Source organism: Botryllus schlosseri, chromosome 13 (assembly GCF_051294905.1).
Source record: "Botryllus schlosseri isolate E-star chromosome 13, Bs_hap1, whole genome shotgun sequence".
In the NCBI taxonomy this organism is placed as follows: Eukaryota; Metazoa; Chordata; class Ascidiacea; order Stolidobranchia; family Styelidae; genus Botryllus; species Botryllus schlosseri.
In genome coordinates, this window is record NC_137248.1 from 19,864,582 (window position 1) to 19,884,644 (window position 20,063).

A 20,063-nucleotide genomic window follows, 5' to 3' on the forward strand; every position below is an offset into this window, starting at 1 on the left:
ATGAGTAGTCGGTAGCAGCAGCATGACGTAGTTCTGGTATTAGGCAGTTTGGGTGTGAAGTAGCAGGTAGTTGGCATTGTATTTGTAGGCTTGAGGTGAATGTATCCTATGTTCAGATAGATTGACTGGGGCATGGAAAGATCACGGACGCTGCTGCGCGTGCATCTGGGGAGTATTGTCCCGTAGTTAGTCCCTCGCCTGTAGAGAGCAAGGTTGCTGCTGGTGTAGGTTTAGGCTTAGCTGTCGAAATACGGTTTGTGTGAACTTGTGTGCTGCGTGTAGGCATGTGTCTCTTATCGGTAGGTCGTCTGTTCCCGTTAGGCCATTCCATACACAGACAAACGATGTTCACATCACTACCTCTTCAAATCTCTTGGAATTTGGTACACGCAGAGATGAGCTTATTCCAAACAGGATGAACTTTATTTTATGAAAATTGGACTTTGGGGTCGAAAGTTACGTCACTTTGAAAATTGACAATTTTCTGCTCATTTCGGGTCTGCACATCTCAGGTTTTATCAATGCAATATTCAAGAAGGTGTAGCTATATGTTGGACGACAGTTGAGATACGGCACTTGGATTTATCTGAAGCTTGTCTGATCGTCTATATTTCCAAGTGAAATTTAGAGCACACTACATTTGTACATGGAAATGCAGTACTAGTAGGGCGTGTTCGGACATCGAGTCTGGGGTGTGTGCGGGCACCATGTCTGGGGTGTGTTCGGACTGTGTTGCCATTCGGACATCGTATCTGGTGTGAGTTCGGACTATTTTGCCCCTCGGACATCTTGTCTGGGGTGTGTTCGGGACATCATGTCTTGGGTGCGTTTGGACAGTTTTGCAATTCGGATATCGTGCCTAGGGTGTGTTCGTAATGTGTTGCCACTCAGAAATCGTGTCTAGAGCGTGTTCGGACATCATGTCTGGGGTGTTAGGACTGTGCTGCCACTCGGACATCGTGTTTGAGGGTGTTCGGACATCAAGCCTGGGGTGTGTTCGGATTCTATTGTCACTTGGACATCGTGTCAGGGGGGTGTTCGGACATCATGTCCGGGATGTGTTTGGAATGTGTTGTCATTCAGACATCGTGTCCGGAGTGAGTTCGGACTGTTTTCCCCCTCGGACATCGTGTCTGGGGTGTATTCGGACATCATTTCGTGGGTGCGTTCGGACAGTTTTGCAACTCGGACATCGTGCCTAAGGTGTGTTCGGAATGTGTTGCCATTTGGACATCGTGTTTAGGGCGTGTTCGTACATCATGTCTGGGGTGTTAGGACTGTGTTTTCACTCGGACATCGGGTCTGGAATATGTTTGTGCTGCGCCAGACATGCCTCAGACCTGATATCTGCGCACTATTTTTATCCGGACATGCTCCGGTACTGATATCCGCGTACTAAATACCCCCAGGCATGGTCCGGACTGGATATTTGCGCGCTTAATGGACACAGACATGCGTCAGACGTGATACCTGCGTCCTAAACGACGCATGACCTATATATGACCTATGTCTGCAGTTTTTGCTGATATCTGCGATAGCTGGGTATATCCACAGCAGTGATAGATGAGTATATGTTTGTGATGCGCATTCTTTTAATCTGGACATGCTTCGGATCTGATAACCGCAACTTATGGGGGGCTCCGCCCCCCAGAACCCCACTTCACATCTCTTATTATTTCCACGACACTATTATAAAACGTTTACAGCCCGAAAACGATAATATACTATATCCGAAATCCGGCTACGTTACCGAGGGATTTCTGCGTAACTCTGACGATATCATTATAAATGCTTTGTACAGGATTGACATCTAGCATAGGTAAATCTCTGATGACTTCTACAAAAAATTTCCGAAATGTTTACAACCAGAAATCAATGCTATATTTAGCACTGAAGCAGGTGCGCGAGAAAGTAGCTTGCTAACCAATTTGTGGTTGCTATGCGTATCTAGTCACGTGATCGAAGTCCTGCCAATGGCCTATTAAAAAGATCTCTGTAACTCAAGTTTCGCATGCTCAAATAAGGCAACCAGCATGATTATTACGTGTTTTACATAGAAAATATGACGCACACGACGAATCCCAAGTATAGTGAGTTCGAATTAGTGCTCCCATGACGCCACGAATTCTCAATAGTGACGTAACAGGTAATTGACATCTATGGCTCTTTGAAAGTTAAAATGGAAAATACAGTACCAATATGGCTCTTCGGACGAAAAAGGTTTCCGACCCGTGATTTAAACCAACCATACTAACAACAACTTCCGAATACAACGTCGAATCAGGCAATTTCCACGTGATACGTTCTTCGTTGTGTACCAACATGATAGTTTAGGACACTTCGCAGGCTGTCTATAAAATCACAGGACAGTCTCCAAATTAAGTATTATGTGAAGATTGCAATCGTTCGATGACTCACTACATGGCAACAACGATCCATATTCCGCTCGTGCAGTGTTACGTATTTTTAATTGGAATCCCAAACACCGATACAATCAAAATCTCACTTTCAATCCAATTGTTTCTAGTCGTATGTTAGAGAGGAAGTTTTGACAGAAACGTGACTGAAGCAGTTTTGCCAGCAACAACTTCACGTCAGCTCACGGCAAAAAGCGAAATAGGAAATTGCAATGTTCACGCAGGAAACGAAATACAAACCTAATACAGTCGAGTATAGTCTATATCAGTGGTTCTCAACCGGGGGTCCGCGAAGCAATTTCTAGGGGTCCGCGAGACCACTCAATTTTCAAAATGATTGAGAATCTAATTCTTTTTTTTTTTCATTCTAGAAAACGTGACGCAGGTTCGCACCACAACTGATAAAACCTCATGACTTACATCATTAAACTAATCGTCTGACATGAAATATCCTACTGTGAAAATTCGTTTTAATTGCCGAATTACCAATAACCTACTAATACAAACATATTGCTATTAAAGAAGTTTTGTTGGTCTTTGTTGAAAAATAAAAATATGGAGATATAGTAAAGTCAATCAGCGTGACTTCGTAATGTTTGCAAAACCTTTTCGATTTGAAGTTGTCAGTCTCATCAAGTTAGTGAACAGTCGTTTGAAATAAAAATTTCTGAAGTAATTGCACTCATTTATCCCAATGAAGAGATTGATACCTCGCCACGAAATCCATTTATTCCGTGATATATATACATATCCACTATTCCAGAATTATTTCAAGATAAGATGCTAGATGAAAATGACTAGGCTGGACGAGATATGTTCATTAGAAATATGTTTCTTCTTCTTTGGTGACATAAATGTTGCGATCACTCTAAAAGTATCGTCGGAAGCGTTAGGGTTACCATATTTTGGAATAGAGAAAGAAGAACACTTTTACCCATTCCAAAAAGTTAGTTGATGAAAACTGAAATCAGCCGATTTCGTTATATTTGCTGAAAAAATTGATTGGTTGACTAAAAATAGGTCATTACTTTCGTTCTAATGCCGATTTACACACTATTTCTCAAAATAAGTGGTGTGGACTAAAACAAAAGTCGTCGCCTGCTATCAGACCACGAATTCCCTATTTAGTGTCATTTATGACCATTTTTACTCGAATATATCCGTAATCTTAGATGAAAAAGCTGTAAAGGAGGATCAATTGCCAAAAAGGAGGACATTTAGGCGTCCTCGGAGGACATTTTCAAAAACTCGAAAAAGAAGGACGTATACGGCAACACTATAGCGTTAATATTGCATTAGCCTCCATATATCTTTATGGAAATAGATTTTCGGCACTCATCGTTCATATCAAATCGAAGTCGCGGATTTTCAACGACCTGCAAAATAAGCTTTGAAATGATTAAAGTCCACCCAAATTCTATATAAATAGTATGATGTTATTTTAAAGAAAAGTCTTTCTGTTGCTGTGTATCGCAAGCCTACAGTTCATATCTGCACAAGACAAATGACGGTTTCACCTCAATTGAGCCAAATTTGAACTAAAACTTGAGGGGGTCCGCGAGGTTCCATGACGGTCACGAATTCGTAGCAACAACCGACGTTTACTTGTCTACTCCTTATAATTGTACTAGTCCAAAACTGCAGTTTGAAATATATAGGCCTACCCAGTACGTGAAAGTTACTCATCCTTTCATTGATATTTCCTCACCATTTGTATTTAAAGTAGGCTATATATCTCTATCGGCCGCGTTTCGAAGTGGTACGGCAGTGGTTCCCAACCTTTTTCGGCTCGTGGACCCCTTGGCCGATATTTGAGCCGAAATTCCCCCCCCCTAAGAAAAAGTTGCCAGTTAATAAAATGGTGCCTTTTAACGCACAGCCATTTCTTGACTGAGTACCATATATGCCAAAACGGATTCAGATATGCCCTAACTACGTTGAATGGGACCGCATTACACTTTCGTAAAGTACCGCTGACAACTTCCATATCAATTAGACACTAGATGTATTGTCATCAGTGGTGGCTTTTGGTCTGGGTGGTCGCCCAGGGGCCATTGATCGAAGGATCCCCCATCTTCGGTTTAAGTGATTTTTCAGGGATTATAGCGAATAAACGTGGGATTCCGTGTACCAATCAAGAAAATGGTTCAGTACAGATGGGTCAATCATCAAATCTCTGCATTTGTTAGAAAAGTTCCATAACCCGATAATCAAACCTTGACGTAATGTGTTGGCTTATTAGTTATTACTAATGTCTCCCGATAGCTTGCCAAATAAATGTGGTCTATTAGCCTGCAGCAGTTGTATCGCTGTATTATTATTTCACGCTACATGCCATACATATTCAACATGAAGACATGAGATACATTTAACTGGGTCACTTATTTTATAATTTTACAATGTATATTAAAAGAAGGCTCAGGAGCTACAACAATTCAACATTAAAGCCTGCTTCAAAACCGTGCTACAGTGTCGTACACGTGAGTGACGTAATTCCGGTCCATATGGCGCATTAATTTAAATTGGTAATAATAGAAGCGAGGGAGGTCTGGGAGTGAAGTCCCCGAAAAGCTGCGATTACATACTTATGGGGTCCCCTGGAAGTATCGCCCAGGACCCCCCAATAGAAGGGCCCCGACTGATTGTTATCAAAAATGTTTTTAAATCAGGTCATCACTTTCCGTTGTGGTAAAATTACTCTAAATTTAGCCAGTTTTTTACTGGTGTAGTAGCTCCTGACTGCAAATAAATCACCAAAGTCGCTTTTGTGATGGCCTTGACTTGAATCAATGAATTTCGTGTTTTTCACGTTAGCAGATATGTTGGCTTAAAAAAGGTAAACATTTCCCCAACGGCCTTTTTGTGCTGAATTCTCCCCGACTTTTCCCTGCTTGGTAGCAATTTGGTTGAAAGATTATCGCGGGCCCAACGACATCGTCTCACGCGCCTCACTTTTTCAGGGGGTGGAAGATTATAGACTAGAGGCATATAAATATATATATATAGCTAAGAATCCGCCAAAAGAGACCTTCAAAGAACTAGTTTTATACTTCGCAGTTCTAACATAAAAGTCGAAAAATGTTGCGAACCCAGTGTATCTTGCGTTACAACGCTAAAGCCAAATTCCCCCCTAAAAGTTTCGAAATTCCCCCCAAGGGGGGAATTCCCCCCCCCCGGTTGGGGACCACTGTGGTACGGGATCATTCGGCGCAGCCATCTCGGAATGGCTTCGCGCCTACGGTTGCTGTTAAAACAAAAATTAAAACGAGCATGTTTGAAACATTGCTATTAGCTGAGATTTCCTACAGACAAAAATTAACACGAGGTCGAGCATGTCCACATTCAAGTCGAAATACAAGCAATTACTACTAAATAAATACAGTCCATCCTCAAGATTACCGGACCACGACTGACCTATCGATCTCGCTTCCCATGACATGCCGCCCTATTTCTTGTCGCTTTCTTTTTCTGTACTATATTCTTTACTTTCATTCAGTGCGCATGCCTCCTCTTTACATCGCCGAGGCCAAGGTGGGTGTCGGATTCTATAGACTACTCCTTGTCGCTTCGACATCTTCCTCTCTTTTCATTGTATCGCATTTTTTGTGGTGTATTGAACTGATAAAATTGCTAACAAAACCAATGATGATGATGATGATGATGATGATCAAACACCTGAAATTAGAACACAGTGGTTCGCGCGAGTGCACGGCATCAACTGATAGAAAGGTGGTTCGTGTATTCAAGAAATATTGTCCAAGACACACTCAGTTGTATAGAGTACCATCTGCTTGACTTTTCCCACATTCTCGTCAATGTTTTTCATAAATAGCTCATCCTGCGTCGTGCAGGGATTCGCAAAATCGTTCATCCCCTTCGCGATAATTATAAAGATACTATCACCACGACACGAAAGAGGTTATTCATTAGGGATGGTGCGAACCCTTGGAAGATTCTGGTTCGTGTAAACGCAAACCTTTTCGAAATGTTCTGTGTGAACTTGAACCCTACATTTCCGTAGGCCTAAAGTAATATATTGTACATTGTACACGATACTTAGCGACGACTCAGGCCACATTATGTCACAACACTGAAGTAAAAGCTGAATTTTTAAGCATCCCCAAATGTCTCAACGGGAACAATCATATGCTATAATAATTCCATAAAATCAATATCTTGTGTCGCTTGCCAACATTTCCAACGAGGAATTGCAAGGCAATATAAGCTAACGCGCTAGCCACAAAAACAAGTTATGCAGTCGCCATAACACCCCAAACTGACGGATATGGTTTTCATGACACAATAAACATATCATATCGAGAGAGATCCCGTGCGCCAGGTAGGCAGACATGGGGTAATCGCGATTAGTAATCGTAATCGATTACGACGATTACAGCATTTCCAAGTAATCGTAATCGCAATCGATTACATTCGAAAAAATTTCGAAGTAATCGTAATCGTAATCGACTACTTCCCATATCTAATCGATTTCTCCGTGAAAGAACGATTACTTTTCATTTTTGCAAGGCATATGATATAAACTGAACAATGAACATTCGTGAACGAGGAAGAGATAATATACCAGGCTCGTAACAGCACAAACGTTTGATTTTCGAACGCCACAGCTCGTTATTACGTCAGAAACAGCCTATTAGCTTTGCGCGTCATTGCGTAAGAAGTATCCACACTAAATAGATATTCGATGTACGTACTTTGTACATTAGTGTCATTGTAAGAACACCCGCCGTGCTGTATATCAGGTTATCAACACGTTCCACATGCCACTACCTCGCAGCAGTATAATTTATCCCCGCTCTGCCTAGTTTCAAATAGTAACTTATGGTTGATGTTTGTTATGCTTATGCTTAGTTAAACGCAATTTGACCGTAGCTGCTTGGCGAGCAGTAGGCCTATCTAGTACGTACGTACGCCGGACAAAGATTTGAAATTTTGCACTCATCAAATAAAACATTGCGATTTCCACTACGAAGCAGTAAAAATCAACAGCTGGTGATATATATATATATCAAAACCGAGCCGTTTTTGCCTTTTCTCGCAACGACAGCTTGCAGTAAAATATCTGTATTAAGTTGAAGGCAGAATTTTATGTTCGCTTCGTCTTATTCTCATATGACTCTACTTGAAAGGGCGCCAATCACAATTCTTTACTCAACAGTGGGACCTGCCGCCATCGCCATGGGCTTATTTATCATGTTAGCACGGACAGTAAGTCGTCCCCTATAGGGTGGTAATCGCAAGTTGAAGACTGAATTTCGTCGAAAATTGCATTATATTACAATTAATTTTTAATCCTCTCTCAGCCCAGGGTGGTCAGATTTACCTGTAGAGTTTGTTTGTTTAAGGTAATCTTGGTGTTTGTCGACTACAACGGTCAGTTACACCAGGCCAATTTTCTGCATTTTTGATTCCGTGTCTGCCGACTTGTAACACGGCGCACTTCTAGTAAGCCACCGCTTACGCGGATGAGGCGGCGAGGAGGAGCCTAGATAAACCTCCAACACTTTGAAAGGAATTCTGAAGTCGACCTCGGTCGGACTCGAACCCGCAACCCAATGGCGTTGCAGCCGTTGATTATACCACTGCGCTTTCTCGCCACACAATTACCTACATGTAGAGCTGGTGGCGCGTAATTCATAATTATAATCTCTGGTATCTTGTTATAATTACTTTAGTGTATGTTGTTAATTCGTAACCTCCGGTTTGTTACATAATCAAACGATATTGTAGTGGCTCAAGCGTTTCAGACTAGAAGAAAAACTTTCGCAGACGCGCAAACAAATTGTCATGTCTTTATATCTGACTGCATGTCTAGCAACTCAAGTTGTAAATTACCATGGTCAGTGGCCACATTAACTACTACAGGACATGAAAACATTTTCATCATGGGGAAAAAGCATTCATTCCGTCAATGCGACCGTCGAACTTCACAATCAAGTCAAATGATCCATTGGTTTGATAGTCAGATAGCGCTGTTAAACGTGTTGCAATACCACCTGCACTTAATTAAGTTGATGATGAGCAGACTTAAATTTGAGTGACGATCCAAACGCATTTGAGTGTGAGCATACTTTTTGACGTGAGTTGAGTAACGAAATCGTTGCTGAGTAGAGAATCGCTACTCGACAGCAAAGGAATTGGTCTCCACCCTTAATTATAAACTCCAGATTCCAAGCCAAGCAAGTGTAATTTTTGAATCAATTTTTTTGTTTGTTCCAAATTGATTTTATAATAGTTTTGTTGGATTTTCTAACGTCAATGGGAGCCGCAAGTAGGCTAGCTCGGAGCCGCGGTTGGAAATCACTGATATAGAGAGAATTTTCAAGTTAATTAGATCTCTCGAAAATACTCTGTAACTTATGTTGGTTTACGAAATACTTTTTTAGGACCCGTCAAGCTCGCTTCCCACGCTATTGGGAAATTTGGGGTGCGGCAATTATGGCCCTGGCAAAAATGCAAATCATTGGGCGCGATAAATTGAACTCTATAAAAATGGGCAATTGTTCATTATGACGTAACAAGCAATTGACGCATCTCTTTTAAAGGAAGTTTGTAATCTCATTAGGCCTCTTCAGTGCAATCCATATATTGTCTTCCAACATAGCTTCCAAGATGCAAAATAAATGTAATCGTGAGTAATCGTGATTACTTTTCCAATGTAATCGTAATCGTAATCGACTACTTCCTGATTTTGCTGTAATCGTAATCGTAATCGTAATCGCGTCATCCGGAAGTAATCGTAATCGCAATCGATTACAATCATAAAGTAATCACCCCATGTCTGCAGGTAGGTAGGCCAGACACCGCGATACAGGGTCTCTATGGCCTAGACGTCGTGGCAATTGAACCCATGAAAGTGATGAAAGCATAATAGCACTGAAAGGTTCTGGTTCATGTGAACGCGAACCTTCTTGAAAGGTTCTGTGTGAACGCGAACGTGAGCCTATGATATCACCTGACGTCATATTGCTATAATTCCGTAAGGTTACATGTTAATGTACATGATAACTAGCGACGATTCAGGCCATATTATGCCACAATGCTGTAGTAGCCTGCATGCTGACGTTTTAAACGTCACCTAATTTATCAACTGGAACAACAAAATGCTATAATAATTCCACAAATTCGTGTTGCCAACAATTTCGAGGAGGACTCGGCTAGACAGGACAGATGTATTCTAGAGAGCAGTGCTTCTCAACCGGAGGGCCGCGAAGCTATTTCAGGTGGGCCGCGAAGACATTTTAAGAAACGATTATTGATCCCAATTTGTAGGTCTGTTCTCTACCACGCAAGTCATTAACGAAGTCATTAACGAAAAATGTCAAAACTTTCAATGTTTATTCCACTTTAGGACGATGATTCCGGTACATGTAATTGACGGACCTGCGGGGCTCGTGCACTTTCGGACCAAATTCACTACAGCCTTACGGAGAAAATGTGTTTTTGGTCCGAAAGTGCTTGAGTCCCGTACTAGTCCGGTTTCGTCAAATTCAGATTTGGGAATTAGGCTACGTGATTCGCAAAATACCGGTTTTGAAATGTTAGTCACCTTTATAGCCAGGGTTGCCATACCGTCCTTAAGATTTGTCCGTATTTTGAAGGGCCAGGTTTTAGAAAACTCGACCGTCCTTATTTCTAAGAAATGTCTTTATTTTCGACTTGCGTCCTTATTTTGTCTTATTTTCAACAACTTTACAGAACTTTGATCGTTTTCCTCTGGTTTCAAGGGAAATTTAATTTATATCCTAAATCTTTGATGCTCTCTTTTTTGATGGATACTTCCATCACCTCGGTGATGGTGCTCTAAGTCTGAACGCAGACAGAGCTAGACCTATATATATATATATCTGTGTTGCATATTATTCTAAAATTATGCTTTTGCATCGGGATTTTATGACATAATAAATGAAAGGAACTCCCGTGGCGTCTAGTGGTGAGATAGCTATGGCATAGTGCAGGGGCGGGCAACATACGGCCCGCGGGCCGGATCCGGCCCGCGAAGGGATTTTGTCCGGCCCGCGGGCAGTTTTCCGTCTTATATGATAATGTGGCCCGCGGCTAGTCTGCCGAGATTCCCCGCTACTTGCTTACTACGTCAAATTTTAGTGACTGCATGTTTATTTTATACATGTATGCGCAGCGTGCGAGTGGAGCTTGCCCGTAAGTTCGTCGAAGCGAGAAAGACTTGCATTATCGGCATTTACGATGTACTCAACCCTAATATCGGTTGTAGTAATCATGGTGTTTATAGACTACAATGGTCATTTACACCAGACCGATACTTCTAATTTTTGATTCCGTAACCGCCGACTTGTACCACAGCACACTTGTAGGCTTTTGTAAGACACCGCTTATACCAGGGTACGCCAACTCAAAACGGGTCCCGGGCTACTTTTAAATTTCGTAGATGCCACGGTCCGCATGAATTCAATATCGAGATAAAATAGGCCACACAGATGAACAGCGACGCTATCTCATCACATGCTCAGCCCTAATGAATTGATATCTTGGTAAATTTGGGGTACCGGGCTATCGAACGCCTTGAAATATTAATTAGGGATTGCACAGTGTGCTGATTGATCGGAGCATAGTGTCCTATCTCGTGTGTACACGAGCATATCTGACGGCTTAGTGAAATTGGTCTACGTCACACTTTCCCTTTGGTCAAAGGCAATTTGACGGTAATTTTTGACCGGCTTGCGGAGCATTAAATTTGATAAAACGGGTATCACTAGAAAGCTACCTCGGTACTGATTGCGAAAATAGAAACTCTATTCTGTTCGTTGTCCTGTAACCCCCAAAATCAGCTTCGGATGTTGCACTGTAACGGAGTTTAGTATTGTGACGCAACCATGCCGTCTGGGAGCAAGTGAGGAGCAGAGTGAACCGCAAGCGTATTGGCCCTTGATTGAGCATCGAGCATTCACGCTCTTACTCTCGTGCGCACTTGCTCCTGAGCTGCTCAGAAGGCATGACTACGTCACAATACCAAAGTCCGTTACAATGTAACATTCGAGGCTGATTTTGGGGAGGTTCCAGGACCACGAGCAGAATAAAATTCATATTTTCGCAACCAGCACCGCGGTAGCTTTTGATTGATACCCGTTTTATCAAATTAATGCTTGGCAAGTCGGTCAAAAACTACCGTCAAATTGACTTTGATCAAATGGACAGCGTGACCTAGACCAATTTCACTGAACCACGAGATTTGCTTGTGTACACACCATATAAGACACTATGATCAGAGAGAAGAAGACATGGCGGCGCCTGTATGACAATGCTGCTCTCAAATATACATTATATCCTCGTCATTATCGGCGAGAAATGGCTTTGAAGTGACATTGCTGTCGCTAAGATACATTTATTAAATACGATTCATTCCTTGTCTATGTGGATAAATGGGCGAATAATGTATCGATTCAGCAATCCGGCACGCCAAGTATCTAATTTTCCTATATCTGGCCCGCCGACTGGAGAAGTTGCCCGCCCCTGGCATAGTGGGTGGTATATCAGTTTCGTCTGTAACAAGCTATCGCAGCGGGTGTCAGTTTAGCAGTAAACAGCAGTACCAGGAGAATATAATAGGATATGGGGAAGGCAGCACTTATTGCATAGCGAAAAAGGGCGCAGTGCAGACGATACTTTGGTTAAAAAGTAGTAGGGCTGACCAACCTTTTCAGCCAAAGGGCCCCATTCGATTGACGAAATATTGCGCGGGCCACTGGCCGCGCCGAGCGCGAAAATTTTTTGAAGTTCATAGGTCAATAATATTGTCACTTGACTATATTGCGGGCCTGCTGTATATCGCTGGGCTCAGTTTGCGAGGACTGGGCTATTCGGCGCATGGACATATCGATATCGAAAGCTGCGACCAACATGCGTCAATCATTTCGTGCCTAGGTTTCATAGTCGATTGTCTTACTGCGAGCGCAAACGCAATGTCGCATAGGCTATGTTGAACGACACTTTGTCTCATAATCGCGAATATAGGCAGACTCAATCTAATACATTAGGTATTCTTCCATTTTCACAAAAGGGCAACAATATTAAAAACAAGAAATCGAGTGACAACATGTTGCACCAAGCTTGTAGAAAATTTTTACCTTTGATAAATCTACCGCAAATTATTCTGCTTTATTGTAGTGTACGAAGATATACCAATATGTGAATGGCTGATGGATCTGTCAATGCGTCGGAACTGATATTTTAGTCATCACATCTCAAGTTTTGCAGCCAGACTAATCAAATTTTTGGTTCGCCTTGCAAGTTCAAAATCTGTGCAATCCATTTTTGATGATATTAGAAATTTCGGAAATTACCTCGCGGGCCACTCACAACCTTCTCGCGGGCCACGGGTTGGCCGGCCCTGCTATAAACCATTGATAAATTTATCTAAATTATATTACACATAATAATCTTAGCTATAATAACGCTGAATCTGATTATTTAAAATGAGGAAGCGTAAAAATGTTTTTCGTGACGATTATGATAGAGAATTGAAAGGCATCAAACGGAGCTTGAAGTATTTCACATATTGCAATATCTGTAATTGTGACATTAACCTGAAGGCCATAGGAAAGACCGCACTATTTCAACTCACATTGATACCCAAAACCACAGGAAGTGTGTCAAAGTTCGCCCGTAGGGACCTACCTTTTCCAAGACACCTAACTCGATCAGCTCTACCGGTAAATCTGATTACGTGAGCAGTGAGAGGATAAAAATTGAAAGCAATATTTAGGCAATTCTCGATCATATTGACCGACTCAATCATGAATTATAGAAAATTTTCAGCCCACTCACTGAACGGACACCAAATGTAGATGATAAGTAGGCTAGAGACAAAACTGCGGATAGCCTGAGGGGTTTTGTTAGTTTTTGGGGTATTCATGGTGTTTGTCGACTACTATGGTCATTTACACCACGCCGATATTCTTCTTATTTTCCGTAACTGCCGACTTATAGCACGGCCCACCTCTAGGCTTTTGTAAGACACCGCTGGCGCGGATGAGGAGGAGACTAGGTAAACCTCCAACACTCAGGTATCGGAATTCGGAAGTCGACCTCGGTCGGACTCGAGCCCGCACCCATTGGTGTTGCAGCCGCGGATTATACCACTGCGCTAACTCGCCACAGCCTGAGGTGGTATGGGGGCAAAGTCTGCCAGAAGTCCGGTTTATCACCCTATAGAAGCCCAAGACCAAAGCTTTGGGGGGCGTGGGGGCTGAAAAAGTGCTGTTGCGGTCCCACTGGGCATATGATATATTTTTAATATGGAAGATGTAACAGCATTTGATTACAGAACATTATTTCTTCCACCTCATTGGTACCATTAACTTGATTACGTATACATAAGCGTGACCGTTTTTAACAGGTGACGAGTAGCGTAGCGGTGCATTCCAACGCTGCATTATTTGATCTCGGCTTCGACTCCGATACCGGTCGACTCAAAATCATGCTCATGCGTTGTGGGTTCATAGTCGCTCTACGTCGCTATATGTTACAGGAGAGCAGTGTCTCACAAAAGTCCTAAATTGAACGAAAGTCGACAGGTAAGGAATCGTGCGATTGAATATCAGCAGGGTATGTAAGTCGAGTACTGATGTCGAAACACCGCGAAGCATTCTCACCTATCACCCGCATTAATTGCATGCAAGTTGAGTCGTCGTACAGAGAAATCAGATTATTCGTTATACCGGTAGTGGTACATCGTTGCATAAGTGGCAACGTATGGAACGTGCCGACAATTTCGTTTCATGTTAAGACATCCTGTCCTGTGTCGACTCATTATGGCCAGCTTGCGATGCATCCTTCGCATCGTCTTCCTAAGTTAAATGTAAACAGTTCCGGTCCTCCTTGAATGTATTTAAGGCAGAGCAACGAAGTATCATCACCATTTCTCGAACATCGTCGCAACGAACGCAATCAACTGTCAAGGTGAGTCGCGAAAGCTTTTTGTATCTGAATAGTTGTGGTACTCTTCTCATTCTCAATATTTTCGTCGTAAGAGTATTCCTAGTGTTACTGTAGAATCCGCTTGTATTCTAGCTGCTCCTCAGCATCAAACGCCCAACATAAAGATTGAAAACGAGTCCCACTCGGCTTACGACTTGCATTTACGTTTCAGATGAACGTTAAATTGCTTGCTCTCATTCTCATAATCGGTTTGATTTTGAGCGAATGCTCTGCTGGCAAACGTCGCTACTACAAGCGGTATGGCCGAAGATACCGTCCCAGCAGACGCTACGGCCGAAGGTACGGCCGCAGATACCGTCGTTACCATGGAGACGAAGGTGAGATACACAGATCAGTAAATTCATAGAAAAATAATGTGACAACTGATTTCATGAATACATCCTTCATTAGATCTATTATTGTAAAGCTCATCCTACCTTCGCCCTATTTTACATTTTGTGATTCAATATGGTCGCTATCTCAACGTCGTTTTATTTTCCGAACATTGCAAGTATTTTATGAGACCCGACAGTCATCCTAAATGTTATTGGTATTCAACTACGAATGCGTGTTTATATACCTTCAATGTGGCTACTAGTGACGCGATAGCGCAGTGGTACGTTCCGCAGCGAATTCAAGGTCGACTCCGGAATTCTTACCGGTGGGTGCAAAGGCACACATGGCCTATGAGATAAACTCTCAAAACCTCTCTCAAAAATTTTTCATCCTGTTTTGTTGTGTACTATGATCTAAGCTAAAGCAAGCCAATAAAGAATGTGTCGTCACCACCTTCAAGAGTAAAATAGAATGTATCAACTCAAATGTTGGCGTGAAAACACATTTCGATTCACGCCCAAACTTACAAAATTGATGGCACATACATATTACCCGTAAATCGACATTTTGACTTTCAAATACCTCGTTATAGCGATAATACACCACAGGTAACTATGATTTGCGGCATCTATATATATATAGGCGAGTTTCTGTTGTTGAATGATTAGTTGGTTCAGCTATTCTGAATGATTCGGCTATGGTACCACAGGCCCACGCCCTTTTAATTGAATTGAAAATAGTCCACTCGAAGATGGTATTGAATTAAAAATATGTGGCAATATATTCACTACTGACACTTCACATTGAAAATTATGGCTGGTTTGTTAGTTTGGAAGGTGATATAGAGAAATGTATACAAGTCGATCAAAATTCATTTTACGTCCCCCAAAAACATAAAAATAATTTGTCACAGACCCCGTAACTCACGCAGGTCCAAGTTTTTTGCATGTGAGGAAAGATTCTGCCAGCATGCAATTGCATACAAATTCGCGTACTGTAATCATGGGATTATCACAGATAATTTTTCACGTATTGTCGGTCCCACTGTCTCATCGGTACCACATCTCCCCTATTCCTAGAGCGAAAATTAGCCGTGCTACGTCGGCAGATGTTGTTTATTATAGTAAAAGACGCATGCTCTGCGTCTTTCCGGCAATGTCGCGGCGAGGCATTACAACCGCCTGGCGCGGTGATAACACACCACAGGGGGAACTCTCAAGTACCGATGACTACCCTATTGAAAATTCTCGATTTTCCAGAAATGGATGTCCCAGACGTCGACGACTACGATGGATCCGAAGTACTCAGCGCCATCCTAAGCGACGACTAGGAATAAAAATGGAGCCGATTCATTGTCGAAAAAAAGGTATGGTGTTTATATTTTGCGCGATCTAAATCCGTGCTTATATACTGATGAGCCGCACAGTCCATATGTAGGCCTATGACGTCAATTTGTCACTGCTTGAGTTCGAATATTGTCGTCTCCAAATCTATTTGTTATTACTGTACGTTTTCTATGCTTTTATATCAATGCGGAGCGGCTTATGCGAGCTGCAATTTTTACCATCGTTGTTGACCAAACGAGTTCTGATTATGTCACAATGCGACAGTCGAAGATGGTGAGGGATGCCCATTCGTGATCTAGTCATTTGAACATTGAATGAAGTGCTGATAAATTTTTCGTTATTCGAGGGCCCGCAGTAGCTTAAATACCGCGATCGGTAAATCAATAGCGACAATTAGCAATTTGTTGTTTTGTATTTACAGGTTCAACCGGAGCTACGACCATGATTTCTAAACTTGGATGCTCATTGCTTATGTGAATTCAAAGTTTCTTCTGAAATAAAATGCTGCAATAATATAAAGTTGTTGTATTCGCTATCAGTTTCGTCTTTGCTATGCTATCGAATTATTTCACTTCATTAGGTGCCCCCTATACACAGCAGGAATCGAGGTTCAATCTGACAGGGGTATTGGCATCAAATAACTTTGTTTTATACTTATATTTAAATATCAGGTCCATTGTGCTGACTTCCGCATAATATTGAACGGTTTTTTACCTCGGAAATCAATAGACTATAATACGCGGTCGTTCTCGTCGTCAAAATATCGTATGTTTCGCACGAATTACATGAAAACACATCCACCTACCAATCTTATGGTATTTTGGAATCGATAAATATCAATAAATGAATTTGGTGTTTGGAACGAACGTTATACGACGTCTACTTGCATTTCGGCCCTTGGCTTCACCGATATTCTCGAAGAACGTGACACACAGGATCGAATGTGTGCAATGTCTTCTCACGCTGTGATATTCTGCGTAAGGAAAAGTCGGGTTACAATTTGCAGGGCCGGTCAATTAGTCAATAACGCCACCATAATAGACTTAGAAGAAGCGACTCAAAAGTGTACTCAAAACGAGTAGAAGTTGTCATTTTAAAAGCATCCTAAAACACTTCAAGTAAAAGTATACATTTTGATGGCTCTAAAACAACCCAAGTAAGTAAGTAATTTTGAAAACCTGCTATACCTGCATTGCCTTGGTGGTGTATCGAAAGGTGCATAGAGCCGAGCTCGTGCTGCTATACATTGCAGGAGGCATCGAATTTTTGCAACATAGGAATTCGATTTGATCGTGGGATGCAACTCATAGTTTGGCTATGGAGCATGCAGTGGTTCTTAAGTATTGCTGGCCGAGCGCCTCGTTTCAGAAAATATCATGGAATGGAAACATCCGCAGTATTTAAGGCCCGTAGGACGATGAGCACTACGGAGAAGTTGCACCGGATACTACACTAACATTCTGTGTGATTAGTATCCTAAGTTACCGGAAATACGGTAGGTCAAAAATTTTCATATAGATTGAATTTTACTTCAAGAAAATGAAACGCGATACTAAATTATCTGTTTAGTTTTGAACTGCAAGCCACATTTACTCCATACAAAAGAACTCAGATTAATTACAGATAAAATCAAAGTAATGATATGCTCTACAAAAAAGAAATACAAATACTATATTAAAAAGAGCAGAACTAAATGCAGGCCTATATATCATGTCTTCAGTCCAGCAAGCTTCAATGGTGGTTCGCTAAAACAGGGTCGAACGTTTAAAAATGTCGAGGACCAATTTCCGAGATTAGGACATGCGGTGTGCTGCTAGATTACGAAACAATAGTGTCAATCGTTTTGCTGAAACAAGTCACGGGGCGAGAATGCGGTGTGTATCGAACCGCCACAACCAGTTACTTGAATTACATTGCCGATAGTTTTGTGAAAACAAATTTGTCAGTCATCGCGTGACGCACGGCAAAAGTTCTGGACTTTCCTTAACTTTTGTGACAATAATAATAGCTTATTGGAACACCGTGAAACATTTCCTAAATTTATTCGTCCCTCTACCTCTCAACTCTCTCTTTCGGGAAGAATATCATACCTCTACTTGACAAACTGTAATAAATAGCAAAAAATAGCCGAAGTCAAGTAGGCTACATCAAAAATATTACCAAGCAGATGTAGAAGTAGCGGAAAATTAGTTATTGAATAATGAGTGGAGTAGAAATCGAGTCAATGAAAAATTTGACCCAAGTCGAGTCATTGTACGCATTTGGAAAAATGACTCGAGTCAAGTCGAGTCATCATAGAATCGCGACTCCAGTCGGACTCGAGTCGAGTCATGACTCGAGTGATTACAACCCTGCCAGTTACAAACAGAGGTGGTCAGTAACGAAGTACTTCTATTTTTTGAACTACTTGAAGTAGATTTTGCCTACTCACACTACTTTTCAAGTAGTTATGATTTTAGACTACTTCTACTTGACAGTTTTCAGTTTTGCCGGCAAAACTAAGCGTAAAATACCTACTTACTGACTTGTGAACCACCACTCCTACTTTTACTTGAGTTGAAATTCCAGGGTTACTTCTACTTCTACTTGAGTAGCGACGGGGATTACTTCGACCACCTCTGGTTACGAAGTACTTCTACTCTTTTGAAGCACTCAAGTACTTTTCTTCAACTTGCAGTACTTACTCCAGTTGTTTCGAACCAAGTCATATGACTCGAGACTAGGACGGCCAAGACAGACATTTCATTGTAACTTCGAAGAATAATGAAGATACCATATTATTGGTATTTCGTCTATCAGTCCTGGTACTTGGAAAATGGGGTCATAATCTGTTTAAAATGAGGTAAATTATTATATTATGGTTGCGAGCCATTCTATATCACTCGAGCAACGTTGAAAAAAGTGGGTTGAACCGGATTGAACTGAATACTGAACAGTTAACATAGTGACTTGGACTCGGACTCCACCCTCTACTAGCTGACTTGGACTCGGACTTGATTCGATTGGAAGTGAATTGAAAATACCTCGACTTGACTCGAGTCAAAACTATAAAAATGAGAATGACCTGTGACTTGGTTGCAACCCTGGTAACTGGTCAATTTGACAATTTTGGCTGGGCAAAATCGAGGAAAAGAGGGATTCGATTCCCAATAAAGCAGTGTCGCAAGTGATTTTTAAGAGGCGGGGGCTGGGGCCTGCGAAAACTGTTGGAGAAGAAGAGGTATACAACCAAATATTCAAGTGGATACCACTCAGGGCTATAATGAGACGACTCGACCTGAGTCAATATCTGTATTGACGCGACATGTAGTCCTACTTGAGACTAGGACGGCCAATACCGACATTTCATTGTAATTTCGTAGAATGGTAAAGTTACCACACTATTGGTATTTCATCTATTAGTATTGGACTATGATTAGGACTCGACCCTCTGTTCGCAGACTTGGACTTGGACTTGACTTGGTGTGAATTGAAAATGACTCGACGTGACTCAAGTGAAAACTATAAATGTGAGATTGACTAGTGACTCGGAACCATTGTGCTTTGTTTACACTTTCAACCACTATACCATCTAAAAAGAAAAGTAAAGGAATGGCCGTAGTTTATTTTTGTCCTTGATGTTTTTGCGGCATTTACACCGACTCATGATACACATACACACGATCTGTGCATATGCATACCATGAGTGCATGATGTGCATATGTCGCTGGACAAGGAAGTGCTGATATAGCCTTTACGACTTTCTAAGTCATGCACCACCCCTCCATGCTATCCCAATAATGCATGAGCGCCAAGCATGGAAGTCATGGATACCAGTGTTACTTATCAAATCTTTGGTCTGACCCGGCCTGGGATCGAACCCACGACCTACCGATCAAGAAGCCGGACGCTTCACCATTGCGCTATCGGTCAATGTGCGCAATTGCGCAGTACCGACACAGTCTCTGCGCGCGGCAAATCCTTTTTTTAGTCGCTACGCACTGTTGTCTAA

General features: G+C 41.8%; 1 protein-coding gene across 1 annotated transcript in view; it reads left to right on the forward strand.

Moving 5' to 3' along the window:
- Window positions 1–16,591, forward strand: part of LOC145454287 (uncharacterized) — a 35,958-nt gene extending 19,367 nt beyond the window's left edge. Inside the window, exons 2-6 of the mRNA XM_080332283.1 lie at window positions 13,942–13,987; window positions 14,307–14,372; window positions 14,563–14,728; window positions 15,986–16,092; window positions 16,494–16,591. Of these exons, the coding sequence (XP_080188409.1) occupies window positions 13,942–13,987; window positions 14,307–14,372; window positions 14,563–14,728; window positions 15,986–16,056 (349 nt within the window). The 3' untranslated portion in view covers window positions 16,057–16,092; window positions 16,494–16,591. The remainder of the gene's footprint in view (window positions 1–13,941; window positions 13,988–14,306; window positions 14,373–14,562; window positions 14,729–15,985; window positions 16,093–16,493) is intronic.
- Window positions 16,592–20,063: the final 3,472 nt, after the last annotated feature.